The sequence below is a fragment of the Hippocampus guttulatus genome, chromosome 7 (assembly GCF_054856545.1).
Source record: "Hippocampus guttulatus isolate MCC_2025c chromosome 7, RoL_Hgut_1.0, whole genome shotgun sequence".
Lineage (NCBI taxonomy): Eukaryota > Metazoa > Chordata > Actinopteri > Syngnathiformes > Syngnathidae > Hippocampus > Hippocampus guttulatus.
The window spans coordinates 14,736,530-14,758,552 of NC_141267.1; the positions used below are offsets into that span (position 1 = coordinate 14,736,530).

The following is a 22,023-nucleotide window of genomic DNA, read 5'->3' on the forward strand; positions in this document are numbered from 1 at the left end:
ATTAAATGAAAAGCTGTAAGTATTGTACTCAGTAACTGAGCATTCTTGTATTCTTGCACACTATTGCAAACCCCTGCATGGTCCACCTTTTATCACCTCATTACAACATATTGTATATTATTACCATCCCTAAAAAAGTTGACCAGGAATTTAAAATGAGGATGTTGTACAACCCCAGAGACTGTGTGAAACAGATAAACACATGTAATGTCTGCTGTAACTGAGCCTTTAACAAGCAACATTCCTCATTAGCTGCACTTCACATGCCGCGAACAAGCCCACCATTACGCCACATTAGCACATACGCGGAGACCTCGCCTTCGCCGGACTTTTCCCTGAGTGCCGTGACAGATGACGCACACTTCCACTCTTTTTGGCCGCACATCGCCGCGCAATCAGCGACTGTTAAAAACGTCAACACACGTGAACCGCAAGTGGAAGCAGAGGCCGAGCGCAGGCTACGAACGTCAAAGACCGTAGGAGGGATCCCTTTAAAAGAAATAAACTATTTGACCATGGGAAATGTGTTTTTGTTTTTTTTAAATGTCTGTCTGATGTTTGATGTTGAGGAGACATAAGTCTGCATGGCCTAAACCAATGGTGGGAAACTTATGGCAAGTGGGCCAAATCTGGCCAGTGAGCACATTTTATCTAGCCCATAATCAATTCCAAAAACAAATGTTTAAAAAGCCCAGGCCTTAAGAGTGTATATATGTACAGCTGTGGGGGGGGGGGGGGGGGGGGAGTACAGTATGTTCCATTTTTGCAGTATGAAATGAGATTAACATCCTGCCAAAAGCTTCTTGCTAGCTTCGAGGTCCGCTATTCAAAGGCTGAGCTGCACAGTATTGATTTACAGACCAGCGAGTGTGTACAGCACGAGTGAGTGACATTTCCTGACGCGTACCATATGTTGTATGTTCATTGTGGAAACTTGGTACGCCGCAGTACTGTTCTGAAAAAGAAAAAAAAATCTGAATACAAATACATGTAATTCTTTACCAGCTGTCTGCAACCCACTCAAAATGGGTCCGCAACCCACCAGTTGAGAAGTACTGCTCTCAATGACAATATTTGGAATTTGGAAATGTGAGTACTTGATATCATACAACAACGAAGTCAATTTTACTCCAAAACTTTGTACATACTGTACCTATAAATGTCAAAAGCAGAGAAATGGATCTTTTCGATGTGGTTTCCAGAGCTGTATCGCTGCATAGTATTTTTTTATTTTCAGGAATTTAGGATGGCCTCAGGACGTTGTTATGAAAGAAATTGTAAGGTTGCGGAGAGGTCCAGATTTAAGGAATTACATTTTAAAATTTGGGGGGGGGGGCATCAATCCTGTCCTTTGCTTAACACTCAAAAGACACAATTAGCATACACAAGAGCAGCTGTTAGCCACAGCTTACACTGAGACACTCACACGCAGACTCACCAACATCACACGCCATTTCACCAGGTCCCGCATTTTAAAGGTACACAGAGACGTCAGATTACAATTGGTGCAGTATATTGTAAAGATTTTATACGTGCATTGTTTTTGCATTCAAATACATTTACATTGTGTTTTCAAAGCCTGTTTTATTAATTTTTAACGCTTTTAAAGTGTGTCAAAGAGTTAAGTTGTAGTTAAAAAAAATTTTTTTTTTGGAATGTCTCTCTACATGGCAGCTTTTCACGAGTGGGTCTGGAATGCATCCCCCACGATGAATGGGGTGGGGGTCGCCGTATTACGTAATTTTCCCAAAAAAGGCCACGATTTAATAACGTTTTTAATTTTAGCATCCGCTCCCTTTCCCTCTCGCTCAGCATTGTGGGTGCCCCCCGCCCCAGGCTTACCGGCCCCCTAACCCCTCCTTTATACCTTTTTTATTTTTTTTTGGTGGAAAATGATACGGAGGACGCAGATGTTGCTTCAAAACTGACCAATGGTGAGCAGAGAGGGGCCGGATTGGCGAGCGCCCACGTCGCTCCATCTTTTTAAAAACCACCGGCCTCACGCCTCCAACTGGACAACTGCGGCCCGAGCGGCGACAACACCTCTCAGCAATCTCACACACCTGAAGGAACCGGGGACCGGTTCACTCCGTTGTGCTTTTTGAGTGACAGAGTGGCACCATGTCGGGATTAAAAACAGCGGCCTTCCTGCTTGCTTTCCTGGCTTCTGCGGCTCTGGGCCAAGGTAAGTGAATGTCATGAAGGAATGAGGTTTGATCTCATGTCGGTGAGATGATGAGAGGAGAGATTTGGGAGGGGAAATTGGTGGTGAGCTCATCGGATAAAAGGGGCGAGAGTGCACGTGTGCTTGCGTGGTACTGTAAGGACCACCACTGTGGCTCGTGCGCTCTAATATTATAACACGAGCACGCTCCGCCGACAGGCTAATCTGCAACATGTGCTGATAGCAGAGGAGGAGAGGGACCTTCCCAACATGATGCTTTGTTGGCTTCAATTTTCAAAATTGGCTTAAGGTACATCACGTGATGCCGATTTGACTCCGTTATAAGCTACAAGAGCCTTTAAGAAAAGACTGGGCTGTCAATGGATGGCTTTTGACAGCAGTGAGCTTTTTTTTCCAAATTGGTTGTTTGCAACTGCTCTCCATGTGCCTTGAGTGGAAAAAAAAGGTAAAACACGAAAATACAGTAAAAAAAAAAAAAAAAAGAACACTGGAATGAAAATTGAATAGGGTGGGGCTACAGTGCCTCATAAAATCATTATATTTTTTAGCACTGTAATTTACATTACCGACTTTTATTTAAAATATACTGTTTTATATTCTTTGTATTTTCTTTTTTTTTTTTTTTAATTTGACTTAGTCCAGTAACTCTATCACAAACTTCATGTACATACCATATTTCATCAAGAGTTTGAATTTCACAAAAGCAAACTTTTGATAGGCTGAGTCATTCAAAGATTACCAGTAGGGAAAAAAATATATATATTTTTTTCATTTTATTGTTTACAACAAGAGCGGCACAGTGAATAACTGGTTAGAACGCCCGCCTCAAAATGCAGAGGTCAAGGGTTCGATTTCATGCGCTAGCTTTCCTGTGTGGAGATTGCATGTTCTCCCCATGCCTGCGTGGGTTTTCTCCGGTTACTCCGGTTTCCTCCCACCTTCCAAAAACATGCATGACAGATTAATGGAACACTCTAAATTGTCCCTGGGTGTGATTGTGAATGCGAATAGTTTTTTGACTATGTGGGGAGAACATGCAAACTCCACACAGGAAGGCCGGAGCCAGTATCGAAACCTGCACCTCTGCACTGTGAGGTTGACGTAAAATATATCAATTATTACAATTTTGAGGAAAAACTGCAAAATGAATGCAACAAATATGACAGGACTCTTGATAATGTGGAATAGATCTGCACACGGCTCATCCGTACGAGATGCTAGCACGATATGGATCATTTAGGCTTTTAAATTGTTTGAAATTCCAGTTTCACAAACAAAAAACAAAAGTCCTCTCTGCAAGAGCAGACACTTTGTGGTTCATGCCTAAGGTGATATGCTCATATGGTTTACTCAAGATTTCTGCTGTCTGGAAATTTATAATTGCCTTTGCAAGAAAATCAGGAGAAAAAAAAGCACCAAACCCAAGAGTAAGTACTGTCGCCTCCTTAAAATTTTGGGAATACATATTAAGATTTTTAATTTATCAAAATGCCACTGATGTGATTCCAGCTACACCTTAATAGGTCTCTTTGGACTGGGAGACCTACGCAAGTAAACACATTGCAGATGGCCATAAATTAATGTCCTCTCAAAAAATGAATACAGCAGAGCACCTTGGCATCTTATACAGCCGTTCACGTTTTCTGTAAAGTTCACTTCATTTGTCCTCAGTCGACCCTTCGCAGCACTGTGCCAGTCGCGCCTCCTATAATCATCCACTAAGTACTGTATGTAGCCCATTCTCCACTTTGTTGGCTTGGAGTCTGGCTAAATGAGAGAATGGAAAAAAAAAAAGGACAGGTAGAGTGAGTTGAAACATGCATATGGTCACTGGCACTTTTTTTTTTTTTGAAGGCCTTTCTCACTCATCCCACCGCCTCCGAAGTGTGGCGGTTTACGACTTGTTTGGTTAATTGAAGGCGGCCAGCTACTTGTGCTGCAGAGCTTAAAAGAGGCACCGCTTTGCTTTGTAGACCTTTTCAACACGCTCGCCAGAGCCGGCTCGCCTTAATGGTGCGGCCGTTAGATGTGGGCTGTAGATGGAGGGTGACGATCAATTGGAGGATTGCTGGGAGTCGAACGGGCGGCGTGTCCAGATGTTGACTTAGGCCGACTGGCCAGATGACTTTAATGGCCATAAACGGGATAAGAGAGGGGTCATTAGAGTTGGCTTGCTTCAACCATCACATATCATTTTTTTGATTCTTTGTTCATTACTTTTCCACTTATTAGGCCATTTGTCCCGTTTTTTTTTTTTGGTGGTATTTTTGAGCTGTGGAGCGAAAGTGTTATTGTTAGGCCTGTTTTAATTGTTTTTACCAACTTTTTTTTCCTAACCATTGTTTTTTTTCTTTTTATTAACCTGTATTACAATAGTAAAATGTAAAAGATTCAAGATACATACATTTTTTGGTCTTATAGGACTGGCAACAGAAAGGCAAATTAATTAATATGAAAGAGTGTATTTAGCCAAATCCATGAGAGTTGTGAACTGACAAAATGTAACATTCAGTTACTCCTGTACTGTACTTCCAATTTTCATTTTTACTCATATTTAAAGTGTTTTTCATCAAAGTATTTACTTTATAGCTTTATTGTGTGTTAGTGATGCCGACAAATTCGTTATTATTATTATTTTTTTATTATATGTATGATTTTCTAATACTGTCGTTTGTATTTTTTTGTTCACATGCAAGGATGTTTGTGGGAGTAATTTATTTCTGATGGGATTCTTTGTGCTCTGGGCTCCTGTGCAGCCTTTCAGTTAAGGACGTTGAGATATTTTGATTGTGCCCAATCATATTTGAACATTATCGGGGATGAAAGCTTTACCCGGCTCATACTTTCTTGCATTGCAAAAGTATTAGAAAAAAAAAATCTTCAAATCATGCGGCTGATGTGCATCATTAGCTAATGTTAGGAACACAATTGCATATCTTAATGAGGCGCAGATGCTTTAGGAATCCAAACATTTGAGGGAAAGGAAAAAAAGACTACGCACACCTCGACGAAGAAGCCGGCCAAATGCGAAAACAGCTTCCATATGACATGGCAAAGAGATCATCTCACACAAACACACGCGCACACGTGCCAGAGTTGCCCACACTGTCGAGCGCGCAGACAGCCAGTCAGAGTCTGCGTCAACCTCGCAGTCTTGGCAGACTCAGCCAACAAGTTATGTAACATGTGAAAGGGATTTGGGGGGGGCTGCTTCGGGGGTTAATGTCTTCTCCTGGAATATACCCGTAATAAACAAGCTCCTGACTTCTATACAGCCTCAATCTGGCACGGTCCTACCTGCTGTGACACCTCGGCCTTTTCCACGCGCTCCCCTTTTATTTATTGCCGCCCTCTCAGGAGCATGATGTATGGCCCAGGCGAAGGCGTGGCACAAAGAGCCACTGTGTCGCCTCTAAAATAAGATTGGCAGTTGTCGCGGTTTAAGATGTGGAAAGAATCGTAATCCGGTAGCTCGCGTGCCACACAATTGGCGCTATAAGTGGAACCGGGTTGCTAACCAGGCTCTATGATCCACATCATACCCTTCCGGCCTTTGACGGCGCTTGAATGCACGGGTGTCAAACTAAAGGCCCCGGGGGCCAGATCTGGCCCGCCACATCACTTGATGTGGGCCGTGAAAGCAAATCAAACTTCTATGATGCTTACTAAAATGTTAACCAAATTTTCAAATTCTCGTATGTAATATATAAGAGAGCTATTGTAAGTTTTCTTGTTCTCAAAACCCTCATTACAGGAACTTAAAGTATATTTGAATAAACCATTCTTCTTGGCTTCCTTCTATGGTTTCACAGTCATAACGGCCCTCCAAGGGAACCGGTAACTATAATGTGGCCGGCGACAAAAATGAGTTTGACATCCCTGCTTTAATGTTTCTTTTTTCCCCTTCCTGCATGACGAGGGTTGGCCGGGGGTGGGTTGGCCAATGCTCCGTTTCAACTCCTGACACATTGGTGGAAAGGTCCAGGTGGAAGGTTAATCGGCAAGAGTGTGAAAAGTGTAGCCTGCTTGGAAATAGTGCACGTGAGAAGTTGAAGGACAAAGGACATCAAGTGTACGTCGGAAATTACAGGTCGTACTGGCTTGTGTGAGTTGAAGTCATGCGATGCGGCACATGTGAAACAACTCCAGAGCGTCTTCGCATTCCGACAAAAGACAATAAAGAAAAGTCTTTCATAGCTTCAGTAACTGTTGCAAAACCATTGGCCGTGGCTAATTTAAATTTCCTCTTTCAACTTTATTAAAACCATTAGGCACCTTGTAAAAACTCTAAGCGGTTGCCCGGTTTGCCGCCACTGTCAGCAAGCATCTTGAAATGATGATAAGCAGCGAAAATCCCCACAAATGAAAAATAGAGAGGGCTCTTTCTTTTTTTTCATTAGCAAAATGTTTGGACTACAACTGAAAGCTTGACTTGGAATAAACTATCTCGTAAACTGTTGTCAAGTAGAGACCGTTGGGTCCAAAGCATTCTCTTCTGATGTTTGCTTTTTGGAAAAAACAAAACAAAACAACAACAAAAATGAAAAAACAACAACAACAAAAACCATCCTTTTAAAATAATAGAAATAAAATTTCATCTCTTATGAAGAACAATGAATGCAGTTTGATAGCACAGGCCTCGGTTCAAAGGTTTCCGGCATGTTGATAAAAACACTGATCGCAGGTACTCAGTCTGTTCCAATATCACAAGAATTTGTAGCACTGAACGAGTTGTCGTCTATAATTGTGCTCTACGCTAACAAAGTAGGAAAGTCAACGAAAACGACCTCCGGGCCGTGATATAAATATATACTACTAAACGGAAAACAGCAAGTACAGCAGTAACTAAATATGTCTTCGTGAACTATGCAACAACTGTAACGTCACTGCACAAATTACTTCATTGCACACAATCAATAACCTTGAAATGTAACCTATTCTGTATTGTTGCTTTAAAGACACGAAAGGCACAAAAGCCACTTCTGCTGTGCCGATCAAATGCAGATATCGGCAGAAAGCATTTGTATTTCAGCAAATCGCTTGATGACGCCATGCTAATGACCTGTAAATGATCGCATTTGTTGTTCTTGGTCGAGACCAAAATGGAATCCAGTCTTTCGTCAGTAGCCGCATTTTGGCTTGTTAAGGCCAGAATATCGTTTGATCGCCGGCGCTGACATCTCACTTTCCTCAATCCATCAAACTAATGTGTTGCTGACATCGTAAGAAAGGCTTCAGGCGAAGTCATAAAAACCATCAGCCACTGGGCGACACTAACCACTGGAACAGCGAGTTAGAAGACACACACACAAACGGCGCATTGGCACCTTCCGGGACACGACATTTACATTTTCTGCCCGGTCCAAATGAAACCTGAAAAGGCCGTGCAAACTTTTCTTCCTTTTCATATCGAGCTGATTTTCTGTGAGTTAGCAACCAGATGATTGTGTTAAAATGAATCAGAATAAAGTTCATATTGTTTGCACAGCTAACAAAAATCCTTTCTTTCTGCTTACAGAATTACGAAGGGAGAGTGCATCAGTCAGGAGCAGGAGAGCAACGCCAAACGGTTTTGCAGATACGCGAACGACAGGTACAGAGAGCCACGGGAGCCAAATAAAAATATTCATGCCATTTACACCCTCGACTGGTCGTCAGCCATTCGCAAGACACAAATTTACAAACAACCATTCGTAGTCCTTTTCACACCAATGGACAATTTAGAGTCTTCGGTGTTCATTACTTTTGGCATGCGGGAAGAAGGCAAAGTGAATATAATTTAAAAATACAGGGGAAAAAAAAGTCATCCTTTGAGTTTGAAGTGACAGAACAGGAAGGTGTTTATAAGCCTCGTTGCTCATTTTTGTTCCTTTCGTACTGGTTTTGTATTTTGCTTTGAACGCCATGCTATTTGCTATGAGCATGGGTTCGATATATTTAAGTTGTGTCACTGATCATTAAAATGAATGCCAAATATTTAATTCACTGTACAACTCATATCCATGGATTCTTATTCTCGACAAAGAGGTAGGACCGGCTGCACTCAAAATACCAGCAAAATACCATCTCCAAGTAATCTTCCAATTGGATGAAAAACACAAGTCTCATACAGAATCCAATAAAGGTTAAAGATTGAAAAATGTCGAACATTAATATAACATAACTCATGTAACACACAAACTCATCCTGCTTTGGACAAACACAGGTAGCTTAGCAACAATGAGAACCAAATATGAAGTTATTTTGAGGGGCACATTAATTTGCGAAATACAGCTTTTAATTATTTGATGGATTACAGTGTAAATATTATTTGATATCGACACGCAGGTTCATAGGTAAGCGGTGTGTTTTAAAAAAATATATACTGTATCTATTTTTTAAAAATGTAAAATATTATCCATCCATAAAGGTAACTCAGATCCCTGCAGGGAAATCCAGTGGAGTGAATTTTGACAGTTTGAGCTATATAATCTCTTTTAATCAGGATGTAATTTTAGTTAACATAAATTTCCTATCGGGGTTCCAAAAGTTCTTACTGTTTGAATGAAACATGAGCTCCTTTTAGCCATGAAGCCGGTCGAGATTCAATGATTCACAGGTGACAAATAGGCCTCGAGAGGACGTCTCCGCCTTTTTTTGAAGAATATGATACATTCCATGAATGGGTTCCCAATGCAGCCATTTATTGTCGAGTAGTCTTATTTTCCCGCTGAATGCACCGCGGGCCTCATCTGCCTCACAATGACTCCCCGAGGTGCATTCATCTTAAATGAGATGAGCAAATCTTTTCTGATCTGAAGTCTGAGATCCATCTTTGATTTTTAACCCACAGATGCAATGACTGAATTCATTCAGCGTTTGTTCTAAATCTTTTTCTTAGAGTATCCTTTTGATTGTCTTCAGGTCTGACAGAGTGGACTTCATGGTTCAACATTGACCACCCAGGTGGGAACGGGGATTACGAGCGCCTTGAGGCCATCCGCTTCTATTACCGGGAGAGAGTGTGCTCGAGACCCACAGCGATGGAGGCTCGCACCACAGATTGGGTTGCTGCGGCAGAAACGGGAGAAGTCGTCCACTCCAGTCTGGAGAAGGGCTTCTGGTGCATCAACAAGGAGCAACCCTACGGACGCACCTGCTCCAACTACCATGTCCGCTTTCAATGCCCACCAGGTAGTCGAGGTCCAAGAGTAGAAATTGCAATTTTACCAGTGGCCTAACTTCTGAATTTTTGTTTTTTTGTTGTTTTTTTTAAGGAGCAATCACTTAGTCGGTTTTATTTTGTGTTGCAAGCTTGGTCGTAGAAAAAATTTACGAAATCAAGTTACTAGTGTATATTTTCACACTTGTAACGCCGCTCTTCTTCCAACTTGTTTCTCAGAGCAGAGTTTCTGGACCAAGTGGGGTGAGTGGGGTCCATGCACGACAACCGTTTGCAGCGATGTGGGCATCCAAGTCCGCCAGAGGAGCTGCATGAGCACGCAGCCAATGCCTTTGCTCTTGGTTCCTGCCTGCCAGGGCCACCATTCAGAGAGGAGGGAGTGCTCCACCCCTCCATGTACAGGTGATGACAAACATGTTCTCCCAATTTCGTGTTTATCTGTGAAACTGTTGTTGGCGGCCGAGGATTTTTAACTTGCCATGGGACCCTATTGACTTTCCATCCATCCATTTTCTGATCCACTTATCCTCACAAGGGTCGCGGGGCGTGCTGGAGCCTATCCCAGCTGTCTTTGGGCAGTAGGTGGGGTACACCCCGAACTGGTTGTTAGCCAGTCGCAGGGCACACAGAGTCGAACAACCATCCGCGCTCACACTCACACCTAGGGACAATTTGGTGTGTTCAATCAGCCTGCCATGCATGTTTTTGGAATGTGGGAGTACCCGGAGAAAACCCATGCAGGCTCGGGGAGAACATGCAAACTTCACACAGGAAGGCCGGAGCTGGAATCAAACCCTGCACCGCTGCACTGTGAGGCCGAGGCGCTAACCAGTCAGCCACTGGTCCGCGTATTTTTATATTTATATGTGGGACTTGAGGTGCGAACCTCCTGTTCCAAAGTGCACGTTCGGACAGATGAGCCACTCCATGATCTGATGACGACTAGCAGTGTGCTTTGGTAAATTTCCATGAAAGTAATCCTGTTGCGTGTGTGCAAGCAGCCAAGTGGAGTCCATGGGCTCGCTGGGGGTCTTGCTCCGTGACATGTGGCGGGGGTCGGAGGATCCGAAGGAGGACTTGCGTGAGGACCTCGGAGACAGTAGAGTGCACCGGACGCCCCACTGAAACTCAAAAGTGTGGCAAGAGTCCATGTCCAGGTATGATGCAAGACGGCGACGTATTTCGACATCACTGCCGACTTGCGCCTGACTTTGGCTCGTTGTCCCAACAGTCAAATGTAAGCGCGTTTGCGCCGAGGGCCGCCCAGATGAAGATTGCGGCCGCTGCGTGTGTGATGGCCACGTTCTGCACGGCAACGTCCACAGTGTGACGGGGGTCCCTGTGGCGGGGGCCTTGGTGGCATTTGCCAGCCGTCCCAAAGTCATTCGTGCCCGGACGGATGCCAAAGGCCACTTCAGGCTGCAGGGAATCTGCTCGTCCAACGTCACTTCGCTTATCATCAGGAAGGATAAGTTTGCCCCCGTTACTGTCTCCTCCAGCAGTAACAGCACCGGCCTTTCCTGGGTGTCTGCTGTCCTCAGATCAGCTGGTGAGTAGAGATACATTCATTGCTAGAGTGCTTGTCTACATATGGATTGTGGGTGAGCTGGAGTCTATTCCAGCTGACAAAAAGTCACCAAAAATAAAAATCATGAGAAAATTCCAATTTTGAGCATGGCCACGAATTCCGCATTGCAACAAGTGTGACCAAACACTTTAGCCAACTGGCAACTACAAACCCCCAAAATTCTTTCAAAAATTCTGATATATAAAATATAAATTTTATGTAGGGGGATACTGGAAAAAAATAAAAAATATGAAAATATATATAATTGTCTAAAAATTCCCAGACTATAGAAATTTGCAGGTGCCTCTCTGTAGTTTGGCACTATCACCAATCACCACTAAATGGCAGACATGTCTTTGTTGCGCTTACACTGGGTCTTATACTGCCCCAAATTATAACACAAGAAGGCCTAATAATTGTTTTATTTTATTTTTATTTTTATTATTATTACTATTATTATTATTTAGCAGATTTGGACTTATATTGAGGAAAAACATAGCACCTCAATAATATTAAAATTATGAATTAGTTGATTTTTGTGGGAAAACAAATTACTAAATGAATTTTTGCACTTAATGTCATTTTCTTGTTCAGCAGTTTTATGCTGTATTTGAATGGTAACATTTATGCAAGAGAGTCCTTTGCACCTATTTTTTTTTTACTGTATGTGGTTATTTTGTTGTTGGGTTAGGATAGTGGATCTTTTATATATGCATTGAAAAATGGATTATCCAAAAGGAATATAACACGTGTTTTGCATGTATGCATTGCATTTTGTCCATATTTAAAATTGCATTTTGTCATACAACTGGTTAGGAAGTGCTCGGTCCAATGTGCCCCCCAGTAGCACCGATTAAAAAACTGTGGACCCCTCCAGCATTTGTATGGACTGCTGTATTTCTGGTTTAGTTAGGTATACTGCATTGCTAGTGGAACAAATATTGGAAATTGATTTTTTTTAAAAAAACATGAGACACAACTGTCGATTTCCTACAGTAAAGCTGTCCGATGTAGTAGTGCCATTTTCTTATGAAAATAAACTCCCTTTGATTTCTCCACAAATCTAGAACTCTCATAAGGAAACTTAAAAACACATCAGATACAATTCCCCTGCTGGTGAGAGACTCCACAGCAGCACTTACTTGGTTGCATGGAAACTAAAAAGCAAAATAAAAGTAAACCGCGTTGTGCTGCTTTAAAAAGTCCAAATTCCTCTAAAACGTCATTCTCCAAAAGCATATGGGCCAAACGTGTGAATCACGTATAATAATGTCATGCGCTCTCAAGGCAGTCTTTCAGGCTCATGCTTCTCCCTGCTTCCTTACAGAGAAACCCTACATTGTGAAGCACCCTGAGGACAAGGTGCGTTACGAGGGCGGCCGTGTGCTGCTGTGTTGCAAAGCGACAGGATCTCCAACACCTGACAAATACTACTGGTGAGTTGAATTCTTGTGCCAACACATTATTTCGCCAACGCTCAAATTGGCCCCATGTCTCATTTAGTTGCCAGTTGCATCACCCACTTAAATAAATGCCTCTTCGCAAATAAACACCTCCTTGAAAGAAAAAAATTAAATAAACAAGGGCTTTATTCCATAGCCAGAGCACAATGGCACGGTCATACAGTCGTGCGTCATTTGCAAACCAGAATTGAAATGGGCGACTCACATCTACTAAGTAGCTGTCTCTTGCTGTGTGAAAATGAACAAACGCACCTTGGAGGCAACATTCAACTTCAGAGTGGCTAAATCTCGTCACGTCATATTACCGTAAGATCCTCAAATCAAATGAGCCGTACTGTCTAGAGTTGAGCGTAAAGAACATCCCGGATGGTGTGATCGGTGTGTGGCTCGTTATGAAAGGTGCCACCATGAATTGATTAATTAATCCACAACTAATCACTATCATATGAATCCACAACAAACATTTTGATTATCGACCAATTGTTTCGAGACCTTGTTTCGAGAGTAAATACAGCATTCGCAGATGTCTGTAATCCTCCATGAAAGCAGACTGATTGATCATGTTTGTGTTTCATCAAAACAAGCATTTGAAACATTTGACTTTTCTGTCGAGATTTTGCGGACAAAATTGTGACGTGTCATGTAACTGAATCAAAATCAGTTTGTGCATCTTCTGCGGTCAATTTGAAATAAAGTTCTGGTTTTTAATAAAGGGAATAAATGAGAAAAAAAGTGATTCGATACATTAATGAATCTAAAAAAAAATAATCGAGAGATTGGTTGATTATCAAAATAATCGTTACCTGTCATCTTAATGGCAATGCTATGTCATTGTAGAGATCAGCGGTGCAGAAAATGAATCTTTTATGATGAAACAAGAACAATATTAACGATTCAGAATATGATTCTTTACTTTGCAATTCTCTATGGTGAAGGTACCACAACGACACTCTGCTGGACAGAAAATTGTACAAGTACCAAGAAGAGCTTGTACTGAAAGATCTGAAGCCGGAGCAGACTGGACAGTATTATTGCAAAACCAGCAGCTCTGCAGGCAGCATTAAGTCCTCCCCAGCATCCCTCACTGTCATTGGTAAGTCTTGAATATCCATCATGCCCGAGCTACTGTGTGTTTCTTTTCCCAACACGTAAACCCAGCCAAAAGCAGCATCCAACTGATAATACTCTTTTTGTTTTTTTTTTGTCAATGCACAGTGGTGCGATCAACTTGACGATCTGTCTCACTCCGCAAATTTACTCTAAATCCTTCACGGGATCAAGCAAAAGCAGAATTCATTCCAGGTCTTTAGAGACGGAATATTGCAGGTGAAGAGGAAGTGACCCCAAGCTTTTAGACCTCGTCTGTGAGCCGTGTCCATGCATTAAGAGGACCAAAAAACACACATCTGGGAAAGGGGGGAATATTTTATGGGCTATTTCATTTTGGGGAGGAGGGATACAAGGGGAAATAATCAGACAGTCTGGCTGAAGTTCAAGACCTTTTTCTTTTGTTATTTCTAGCCATTTTAAAAAGCGATGCTTGTTCTACACAAGATAAATGCTCACAAAGCGGCCAAGGTGGAGGTGAAATTCACACTGGATGATAAATTCCCTTCTCTGATAAGAATCACAAGCATACATTTAAATTGGGTCGTGTGATGCCCATACTGCATCTTCCTGGCCCTTCTTAGTTTAAAACTGTGATTTCCAACCAGTGCGTCATTGACAGACCTTCAGATTTGCTGCAGGAAATGAGACCATCACATAATTGGTCAGAAAATTATGATTTAAAATCTTCACGTGTCTTTCTTCAGTTCCTGCAAGTACATCAGCTTTGGGTTCAAATAAACAGGCCCAGATTTCCAAATGAGTAAGTTAAATGGGAATGAGGAAGAGCTCATCATTCTTTCATTCTTCTTTTCTAACTTTTCTTTTCATATTTAAAACGTGTGCCTTGGCTCAAAACATTGGTTTAAAATTAGCCAACACCATTACAGAACTAGCAAGTTGTTAGGCTGAGGTTCTATGAGCGTGTAGAGCCATTTCTTTTGATATTGCGTATCGTATATGGCTGAATTGAACCCTTTCAGGGACATCGGTTACTGCAGCGATCATGATACAGGGTGCATGAGAGGCTTAATCACCCATTCTTTGCAGACTCTGCACCATTTATTTTCAAGTTTGGAGTATTGGTGGTCATCAAGGTATGCCACGTGGCCCCTTGGTGTCTACATTTGGGGATGGAGAGTGAGGCAAGGAGACTGCCCACTGGGGCTCCGTACTTACCCTTGTGGCCAAAAGTCGGCCAAAGCAAATCAGCCACATGTCTTTTGTTCCAAATATTGCACAACGCTTTATTTAGTTACACATACACACACACACCCACACACACACACACACACACACACACACACACACACACACAATGAAACTGTCATGGGGGGGGGGGGTGTACAATTTTCAGACCCCCGGAGACCTCTATTTTCACTTGAGAAATATTGCTCCCCTCAAAATTTGGTTGACCGTGCTACACCACTGCATAGCGGTTGTGCACTAGATCCAGTTTCAGATGTTGTTTTTGTCTCGGGATTTTTGTGTGTGGTGAGAACAAGTAGCAATGTTTCATGTGACTCCACTAGGTCATTTTTACATGACGCATCAACATAACCTACTCTGGTTTATTGCAACTTCGCAGCAAAAGGAGCGCCAGCGTGCAATTCCAACCCCGAGGCCCATCTGATCAGACTGCCGCTGGATTGCGTACAACCCGGGACGAACTCCAAGTTTTACAACGCTGGCCGCTGCCCTCATAACAAATGCGCCGGCTCTCTGGACTTTGATATGCGCTGCAGAGATGGCGGCGGGTTTTGTTGTGGTGTCCAAGCGATGGAAACTCGGACTATTGACTGCGGGAGCTACAGCCTTCCGATCCGGTCCGTATCCCAGTGCAGCTGTCAGAAGTGTGTGCAGCCAACTGTGCTCGTGCGAGGCAGAGTGGTCACGGCTGACGATGGTGAGCCACTGCGGTTTGGTCACATCTACATCGGCAAAGAGAGGGCCGGCACCACTGGATACCAGGGAGGTTTCACCATACAGGTTGCTCCCGACACACAGAGATTGGTGGTGAATTTCGTTGACCCCGCTCAGAAATTCATTGACACGCCAAAGGTCTTCATTTTGGACAAGAAGGGCGGGTCGATCTACCATGATGTGAAGGTCATGAGGAAGCAGGCTCCAATTGATATAGATTCTGGTGAGACCAATGCTATTAACCTGGGAGAAATGAAAGGGGAAGACCCGATTGGGCAGTTGGTCATTCCAGCCAATTCCTTCCACAAAGACAATGGAGACGTTTATGAGGGAACCGTAAAGGCCAGTGTCACATTCATAGACCCCAGAAACATCACCACGGCTTCTGCCACCCCTGGCGACCTCAATTTTGTGGACCCCGAGGGTGACATGCTCCCTTTGAGGACCTACGGCATGTTCTCCGTCGACTTCCGTGACGAGAGCAACAAGGAGGTGCTCGGGGCCGGAGCGGTCCAAGTCCTTCTTGACACGCAGCATGTCAAAATGCAAGAGCACATTCCCAAAATGAAACTCTGGTCTTTAAATCCCGACACGGGTGTCTGGGAAGAGGAAGGTGACTTCTTGAGCACAACAACTACAGGTGGGCATGGACGGAGCAAGCGTGAGGAGCGCACCTTTCTCATCGGCAACATGGAGATTAGAGAGCGTAGGCTCTTCAATTTGGACGTGCCTGAAAACAGACGCTGCTACGTCAAAGTCCGCGCCTACATGAGTGACAAGTTTCTCGCTGTCGAACAGCTGGAAGGCGTGGTCATCAGCCTGATCAACCTCGAACCCAAGCCAGGATATTCCGCCAATCCAAGGGCATGGGGTCGCTTTGACAGCGTCATAACTGGCCACAACGGGGCCTGTTTGCCTGCTTTCTGTGACGCCCAGAGGCCCGATGCTTATACTGCATATGTCACAGCGATGATGGGTGGTGAGGAACTGGAAGCAGCTCCTTCTTCCCCGAAGATGAATCCAAACATCATCGGTGTGTCTCAGCCATATCTGGATAAAATCGACTACCAGCGCTCAGACCACGAAGATCCAGCCCTGAAGAAAACAGCTTTTAGAATCAATTTGCCGAAGCCCAACCAAAATAATCTCGATGAAACCAATGGGCCCATTTATCCGTACCAGAATTTAATAGCCTGCGAAAATGCACCCGTGGATGCAAATCATTTCAGATTCTTTAGAGTGGAGAAGGACAAGTACGAATACAACGTGGTACCCTTTGAGGAGACGGATCTGACAACCTGGACGGGGGACTACCTCTCATGGTGGCCGAACCCTCAAGAGTTCAGAGCATGTTTTATCAAAGTCAAGGTCCACGGACAGAAGGAAGTGATGGTCAGGTCGAGAAACCTGGGAGGATCGCACCCAGAGACAATTGACAAACTTTATGGCATCCGAGATATACGCAGCACTCGGGACATGCGAGAGGCCAACACGTCAGCAGCTTGCGTGGAGTTCAAATGCAGCGGCATGTTGTTCGATCAAGCCCAGGTGGATAGATCCCTCATCTCAATCATTCCACAAGGGAACTGTCGCAGGATCGCTACCAACAGCCTCCTACAGGAGTACCTCATCAAACACCCCCCCGTTGCGCTAAGCAACGACTCTCATGCCTTCACTATGTTAGCCCCTGTGGATCCTCTGGGACATAATTATGGCATATACACGGTCACGGACCAGAATCCCAGGGTTGCTAAAGAAATCGCCATCGGCCGCTGCTTTGACGGAACCTCGGACGGTTTCTCCAGAGAGATGAAGTCCGACTCGGGAGTGGCTTTGACTTTCAGCTGTCCAGAGAGGAAAATCAACAGAGAAAGCCTCTTCCAGCGGCTGCAGACCAACCCGGGACTGACACTGTCACAGATGGCGAGGGATATGAGGCAGATGGAAGGTATGCAGGTGCAGAGGTCATCCACTCGAGTAGTGGCCTATCCCTCCGAGCAACAGGGCAGGACCCAGGGTCGTCGGGTTGTCACTACGAGTAGGAGGAGGACAGTTGCGCGCATGCAACAACGCCAGTGAGAGAGTCAAGAGGTAGGTCCGAAGGAAGACTTATTCCCGTCGCGAGTCATATCAGAGTAACTCTCATATGAATACTCTTTTAAATGTCATTTCTAGACCTTCGTTCGAAGCGACTCGGATCGTGGGAGTAAAACCTGACATTCAGCTCAAGGAACTTCCACTCTACTGTGGAAATCGCCGCACTCAGACAAACAGCAAAATGTTGAGCCTGGCTGAAGATATACAATAATCTTTATGTTGACTTGAAGGGTTTGCTATATTATTATTTTTTTCTCCTCTATCGTCCCTCCCTGTAAGACCTCCCTCCATCCTGTGGCTATATGGAAAGCAGTAAGTGGCATGTATCTAAAAGTTCTGGTTACATTTTTTTTGTCTGAAAGTCGTATTTGACTTTCCAGAATGTACATTCTAAAGTGTTAATTTGCGGTAATCGGTGGTGGCACCCAATCAATGTAAAAACTGTTTTCCAATGAGCGTCTCTAAATATTGCAGACCCTCTCTCTTCAAACTGAGAGAATCAAAAGAGAGCGACTGAACCACCCGTCACAGAGGACATTTTCAGACATTTATGTTGTGCATGGATACGTCACTTGGTCGGCTGAGATTCAGCAATACGAATGTCCATTTAAAGCAAACTGGCATCATGGCGTGACTTGACACATTTGCTGATATGTTACCTAAAAAAAAAACGTACGTAATTGCTCGGGGTCAAGATTGAATTTTTGTTCAGCTGTTCTGTGTGTGTCATGAAGCTGTGCAATGAGAACATCGTATAATGTAACTAAAGGAGCGCTTTTTTTTAAAAAATATAAAACAACCTTTAATATGGGAAAATTGTTTCCAGTTTGTGGAAAGGCTCCACAGTTAAATACTTTGGTAGGGGCTGCTGTTTTGGCTAGCAACTGAGTTAAACCGTCAACAGTTCCCTTTTATGTCAGCCTGTGGACAATAACGTATCAAGAGGTCATTCGAGTTCAGTACCTCTTCGCTGAGGGGCGAACAATTGCGATTGTTGGCGAATTTAGAAAAATGCGGGTTCATGCCGTCAGGTTTCGTTCAAGCTCGCAAATGTCCAAAAATACATTTGCCTAACGTTTGCCAAATGTTTTTATGATTTTTCTAATTGCAAGGACATTTTGAACACGGAGAGGAACAGTACAGACGAACGTCTGCTCACCGTTCGGCAAACAAGCGACCTTGAACGAACCGTGATAAGAACGCAACATTTGCTGCCTTCGAAAAAACACTCGCAGCTCAGTGGGATAGGGGCTTTACTCCCATTTTTTTTCTTTTTTTGACACCCACTTTTAAGGAAATTTAATTTCTTAAAATACTCCTTCTAATCTTGCTTCCCTTAAGACTAAACTTACAGGATTTGACAACTCTCAGCATGATTCTTACAAACAGTGGCAATAATTTAACATGTTCGTATAACTCTACAGTATATTAAGTGTATCTTGAATTATTCTCATCATTTTACACGTTCAAATTTATCTGGCGGCACGGTGGTCGACTAATTAGCATGTCCGCCTCACATTGCAGAGTTGCAGGGTTCGATTCTGGCTCCGGCCTTCCTGTGTGGAGTTTGTATGTTCTCCCCGTGCCAGCGTGGGTTTTCTGCGGGTACTCCGGTTTCCTCCCCCCCATTCCAAAATCATGCATGGCGGGTTAACGGACCACTCTAAATTGTCCCCAAGCGTGAGTGTGAGCACGAATGGTCGTTCGTCTAAGTGTGCCCTGCGATTTGGCTAGCAACCAGTTAAGAGTGTACCCGGCCTACTGCTCGAAGACAGCTGGGATAGGCTCCAGCACACACAAGGCACTGGCAAGGATAAACGGATTAGAAAATGGATGGATGGATGGATAAAATGTTAAGATAACCTCTCCATGCTGACCTAATCCAAAAAACCAGCCAAGGGTGTCGGTGGTCCATTGGGGATCCCAGAACCGTCCGAGACATAAACACACTTGTGTGGTTGATTTGAAAATAAATGGTGTCTTTCTTTGGGAGTCATTACAGCAAATGTTCATTAACTAACAAACAAACAAACACACTCCATTTTGGAGACAAAAAAGTAATTATGGCAAGCAGGTGAAGTCCATTACCATCGCAATGGCACCATCACATTTCTTAGAATTAGAAACCAAATCGGCACTTGTCACTCGGCTCACGGTCACGCTGACGGTCAATCGGCGTGATCCCGGTTTTAAATTTCCAATGCATGTTCCTTGTTTTCTCCCACATCCCCCAAAACATGACTCTTGGGCGAATTGATAATTGAATCCAGGCGCGATAGCAACAGTCTGTCAGGTCATCATGACGTCAAACATCTGCAGAGCAACTGGAGGAAATGTTAGAGACCTGCACAGACATCTGTAGAAAGAAGAGCTCGTGATGGATGAAATGTTTGGTCAAGGAGGAAAAAGTGAAGTAATTGGGGTCTTCGCAGTCCATCCCGAGAGGCTTGATGACAAGCGGTTGCACGTGCAAGCGAGAAGAATGCTTTGACAGCAGCGGCAGCTTATTCATGAGAACAAAGCGGGAGTTTGAGCGACAACGTAACAATAATCACAGCCTGGCCAAGGCCTCGCATGGGAAAGAAAAGCGTGCCGCTTTGGAACATAAAAGGACAGTTAAGAGGCAAAATATTTTGCAGTGTTTTGGGGATGAAATGATGCGACTTTAAGCCTTACTCGAACCGACAAAGCACACAAAAACAAGATTTATTCTGCGTGGAAAGAAAATGTTGATCTCAGTGGGAAGGGCATTCATCATAATAACATTTCCAACTTGGCGGAGGGTTGTAAAATGTTAGGCTGACAAATCTGGGGGGGGTCGGAGATTGAATGTCTTCAGCTTTTGGCCGATGTCGAAATCTTAGCTTTAAGAATAGGAATCCGAGCCAACTTTCTTGAATTCAACGCATGCTCGCTGGCAACGTTTCCAATAGTTGAATACCAATTGCTGAGAACGTTTTTGACATTGACGGACATAAACCTGGAACCCCAACCCGGCAGATAGATTTGCTTGCTCTTTCATGGTCTTCTTTCGACAATCAGGCTACATTACATAACAAACGCACACACAATGAAAGCAAACTTTATATAAAAGGATATTGATGCAAAATGTCAGAATAGCATTTTTTCTGGCCATTTCCCACTGGGGGTCGTATCAGAGCTGTGACATTGATTATTGCTTCCTGTGAGCTTGCGAATCAAATGGGTTTTTTTTCAATGAGTCAGATCCAATAGGCTTGAAGTAACTGAAGCCACATGCTGGACACAACGCAAAATGTTGATTATTTAACACCAAAGTAAACAGGTATGTGTAAATCTTTTTTTTTTTTTTTTTTAAATCTTTGGCACAGTCCAGTTGGTCCCAATCATAATTCAGCCCAGAGGTCATCCTTGAACATTCTCCCACTACTTCCGGGTGAAAATTTGCACCTGCCGCTCTGCTTTGCAGGAAGCCGCCTTGAATTGCAGCTTGAGCAGCGTTAACATTTGCATGGTGACACCGGTCACTTTTCATGTGTAAATGGTGTATTGTATAAACTTTGTATGATTAAGAGACTGTAAATAAATGTTTGTGATGACGTTTGGAGTTTGTATAATAATAGAAATGAGAGTTTTTCATTGTTTTCTTATGTGCTCTGAATATAAATATTTTACGTTGTAATTCAACGTTAGAATTCAATTTAGAATGCATGCTTGACTTATAAACATCCATATATACATATATATTAAAAAATAACTACCTTGGTGAGGTTGACATAAAAAAAAATACTAATAATATTGTATATTAGGGCACTAGACTCCTTTCAAAACTTTTTTTCCACCTTTAATGTGACCAATAACTCTATTGAAAAGGAAACGGAAATCTTTCAAGGGGAAAAGTAGAAAATGTAACACAACCCTGGTTGCATAAATATGCACACCCTCAAACTGTTGCAGCACCTTTGGCTTTTCTTACGGAATTTTGTGCTTTCACTGATTGCTTTCTCGAACTGTTCATAATTCATTCCACCTTGTGTAAGGACCGAGTTCCATCTGAAGGAAAAAAAAAACAAAAAAACAGCACCACAGCATGATGATGCTTCACTGTCGGGAAGGTGTTCTTTTAAAGATGTATTTGCCCCAAACATATCTTTTGCAATTATTGTATTATGATTAAGTTCAACCTTGGTTTCATCTGTCCACTTTTTTGCACCCCAAGATATATTGGGTGGCGGTGTGTGTTTGTGTGTGTGAAGGGGGGGGGGGGGGGGCTGGGATGCACACTAGCACGAACCCCACGATCTCAGAGGCTTATTTTGACTTCGCTCTAAGCAATTGAATTAGATTAAATTGAGCTCTATGGGTTATGAATCACATCGATGGTGTGAAACGTTTGGAAATGATTTATCTTGGTGTCTTTTTTTAACACCAAAACTTGGCACTTGAACTGATGGGTTTCAACTTTTTTTTTTTTCAATCCACCATATTTGCGATGACATTCAGAGTCTTTGAGCGGAGGTACATTTGTGGCTCAAACATT

General features: G+C 43.2%; 2 protein-coding genes across 2 annotated transcripts in view; one reads left to right on the forward strand and one right to left on the reverse strand.

Moving 5' to 3' along the window:
- The window catches only part of LOC147202405 (Rieske domain-containing protein), a 46,317-nt gene that overhangs the window by 21,252 nt on the left and 3,042 nt on the right, over window positions 1–22,023 (reverse strand). The gene's annotated exons all lie outside the window — the stretch shown is intronic.
- Window positions 2,037–21,082, forward strand: cilp2 (cartilage intermediate layer protein 2). Its single transcript, XM_086116211.1, has 10 exons — window positions 2,037–2,185; window positions 7,704–7,778; window positions 9,089–9,358; window positions 9,567–9,749; window positions 10,349–10,504; window positions 10,579–10,896; window positions 12,242–12,350; window positions 13,313–13,470; window positions 15,073–17,498; window positions 17,583–21,082. Exons 1-9 carry the CDS (start codon window positions 2,122–2,124, stop codon window positions 17,484–17,486), a joined length of 3,747 nt encoding a protein of 1,248 aa, XP_085972337.1. The 5' UTR covers window positions 2,037–2,121; the 3' UTR covers window positions 17,487–17,498; window positions 17,583–21,082.

Coding starts and splice junctions, on each gene's coding strand:
- cilp2 (XM_086116211.1), top strand. CDS start 2,122: ATGTCGGGATTAAAAACAGCGGCCTTCCTGCTTGCTTTCCTGGCTTCT. Junction 7,779..9,088: donor TGCAGATACGCGAACGACAG/GTACAGAGAGCC, acceptor GATTGTCTTCAG/GTCTGACAGAGTGGACTTCA. Junction 9,750..10,348: donor CTCCACCCCTCCATGTACAG/GTGATGACAAAC, acceptor GTGTGCAAGCAG/CCAAGTGGAGTCCATGGGCT.